The sequence below is a fragment of the Pygoscelis adeliae genome, unplaced genomic scaffold (genome assembly GCF_000699105.1).
Source record: "Pygoscelis adeliae isolate BGI_AS28 unplaced genomic scaffold, ASM69910v1 Scaffold902, whole genome shotgun sequence".
Classification (NCBI taxonomy): Eukaryota; Metazoa; Chordata; class Aves; order Sphenisciformes; family Spheniscidae; genus Pygoscelis; species Pygoscelis adeliae.
Window position 1 is genome coordinate 118,755 of NW_008824280.1, and position 2,256 is coordinate 121,010.

The 2,256-nt window shown below is 50.1% G+C and overlaps 1 protein-coding gene across 1 annotated transcript in view; it reads left to right on the forward strand.

Moving 5' to 3' along the window:
- The first annotated feature begins 1,529 nt into the window (after positions 1–1,529).
- The window catches only part of MLLT6 (myeloid/lymphoid or mixed-lineage leukemia (trithorax homolog, Drosophila); translocated to, 6), a 64,056-nt gene continuing 63,329 nt past the window's right edge, over positions 1,530–2,256 (forward strand). The window contains exon 1 of the mRNA XM_009335295.1: positions 1,530–1,644. Within this exon, the coding sequence (XP_009333570.1) occupies positions 1,530–1,644 (115 nt within the window). The remainder of the gene's footprint in view (positions 1,645–2,256) is intronic.

A 2,256-nucleotide genomic window follows, 5' to 3' on the forward strand; every position in this document is an offset into this window, starting at 1 on the left:
AGACCCGGGCCACACAATAGAGGCAGCCTTGGGGTGGTTTGGTTTGGTTTGTTTTTTCCTTTAAAAAAAATAAATAAATATTACCAATTACGCTGCATTTTCGGGGTGATGGTAGCGCGGGTGCCTCCGCTTTGTTTCCGCGTTTTAGCTGCTTTTTTTTTTTCCTCCGCGGAGGGGTGTTTTAAGAGAGGTCGCTGCGCCTTCCCAAATCTGCCCGGATTCCTCTGCAGTGGGTGTGTGTACGTATATATTTAATAAAGCGTGAAAGATATTACTCTAAGCGAGTTGTTCAAAACGATTGACTCCGCAACAATTCATCCTTCAAGCCGGAGCGGAACGCTTATTAATTGCCAATTACTGTATTTATTATCTGGAATGAGCGCGGGCTGGAGCGCGGTATCAACAATAACATCGGCAATATGTGCAAATAAAAGCAATGCAAAGATATTTATATTCCTTTTTACTCACACACGTTCTTTATTCACTTCGCATCTTTTTCTTCCAAACTCTTTCTTTAAAAAAAAAAAAAAAAAGAAAAGGAAAAAGGAAAAAAAGGAAATTCTCTTGCATGCCTTTGCGCTGCTTAACTTTATTTCAAACTTTAAGTCCCAGGATTTTTTTTCGGCGTTTGGTAGCTCGCTCCTGCCTTACAAACCAGGCGACGTTTTCCCAAAAGCAGGGCTGCAGATTTCTGTCTCCAAGGGGGGAAAAGGGGAAAAAATCAAAAGCCCCAAGCTCTTACCCAGCCCGGAGCCCCATTGTCCCGTCCCCTCTATTTCTTTCTAAACCTGAAGCTACTTGAGCGAAGCGAGTGGAGCCGCGGAGGCTGGACCGAGGGATTTTAACTCTCTGCTCAGGAGGCTAATTTTGGGGAAACAGTTACCTCGGAAACCTTTCTGGGGGAAGGGAAGCTGCAGCTCTGCAGCGCACGCTGATCCCTTTCAAGCTTCGTCTGTCTCCCACATGAAAAGTTGCTTTTAGTTTTCCTCTGCTTTTTTTGTGGTTCAAATGGCAAAATCTGAGTAATTTGATAATAATAATTTGTTAAACTATATGTACAATCAACCACAAATGATCCCGATTTAGAAACAATCCCAGAGGAGGAGGAGGAGGAGAAGGAGGAGGAGGAGGAGGAGGAAGCGCATTCCTGAGTATGCGTGTAAAAAAAATTTAAAATAACTCCGACATCGCCTTTAATTTGGGAGCGGAGATCACCTGATTCGCATTTACCTTCTCGCCGGCTGACGAGAGGGGAGCCTCCCGATGCCAGTCTCGATTCTGCCAGGGGAGGAATCACTGCCAGGGTTTTCCCCTTCCCCAGCACCCATGGGCGCACACCCCCCGCACACGCGTGGCCTTGCCGCGGGGAGAAAATACCCCGTTTTCCAGCTCTGGCTGCATTAAACCACCACATTTCACCCTCGTTTTCCACAGGCAAGAGTTTCCTGTGAGTAAAGGTCTGCCGGCCAACACAAACACCGAATTCCTCTTTGTTTGGGCAGAGGGGAGGGGGAAGAGTTTGCATCGCGATGGACGGAAAGTGGCCGGTTAGGGGATACTGCAGCTCGCTGCGGTGGCTGTCGGCGTGGCTGGCTGCGAGGGACCTCAAAAAGTCCTGCCTGCAGCCAGCCCGGATCTCCCTTCGCAAATACAAGGGAGACCCTGGGTGTTTTTCTTTCCACAGAAAGCCAGAGCCATTTTACCTATAGGCTGAGCTTCGCTCCGTGCCAGACTGGAGGAGGGAAGCGTGGGGTGGAGGGAAGGAGCTGGCAGGGAATATCCCCGTCCGGCGTGGCTGATGCAGCCGGGGGGTTTATGAGGGGGTCTTGTAAAGAAAATGCAAGTTCGAGCAGCGCAATAAACTGTTCCCGATCGCTTGTGGGGCTTTAGAGAGGACCCGGAGCCCCCTGATCGCCGGCCAGGAGGAAACAGGGCTCAGAAGCCGCGCACAGGCGAATGTATGGAAACGTCATTTCCCAGGAAACCTCTGTCAATAGGAGCACAAATAGACAATATTTTGGCTATGGATAAAGTTCAATATGGAATGTGCGTGTGTGTGCGCGCGTTGACGTCTCTATACGGACGCAGACAGCTCGGCGTGGGACATGCAGCTACTTTGCAAATCCCTGTGTGTGTGTACACACACACACACACACACACAGAGAGTGCTGGGCAGGGGACCCGCGGCCAGGGTGGTGGGTCGCGTTTTAGGAGCACCAGAGGTGCCCTGTGTTTTTGCCACAGGGGTGCCCCCGG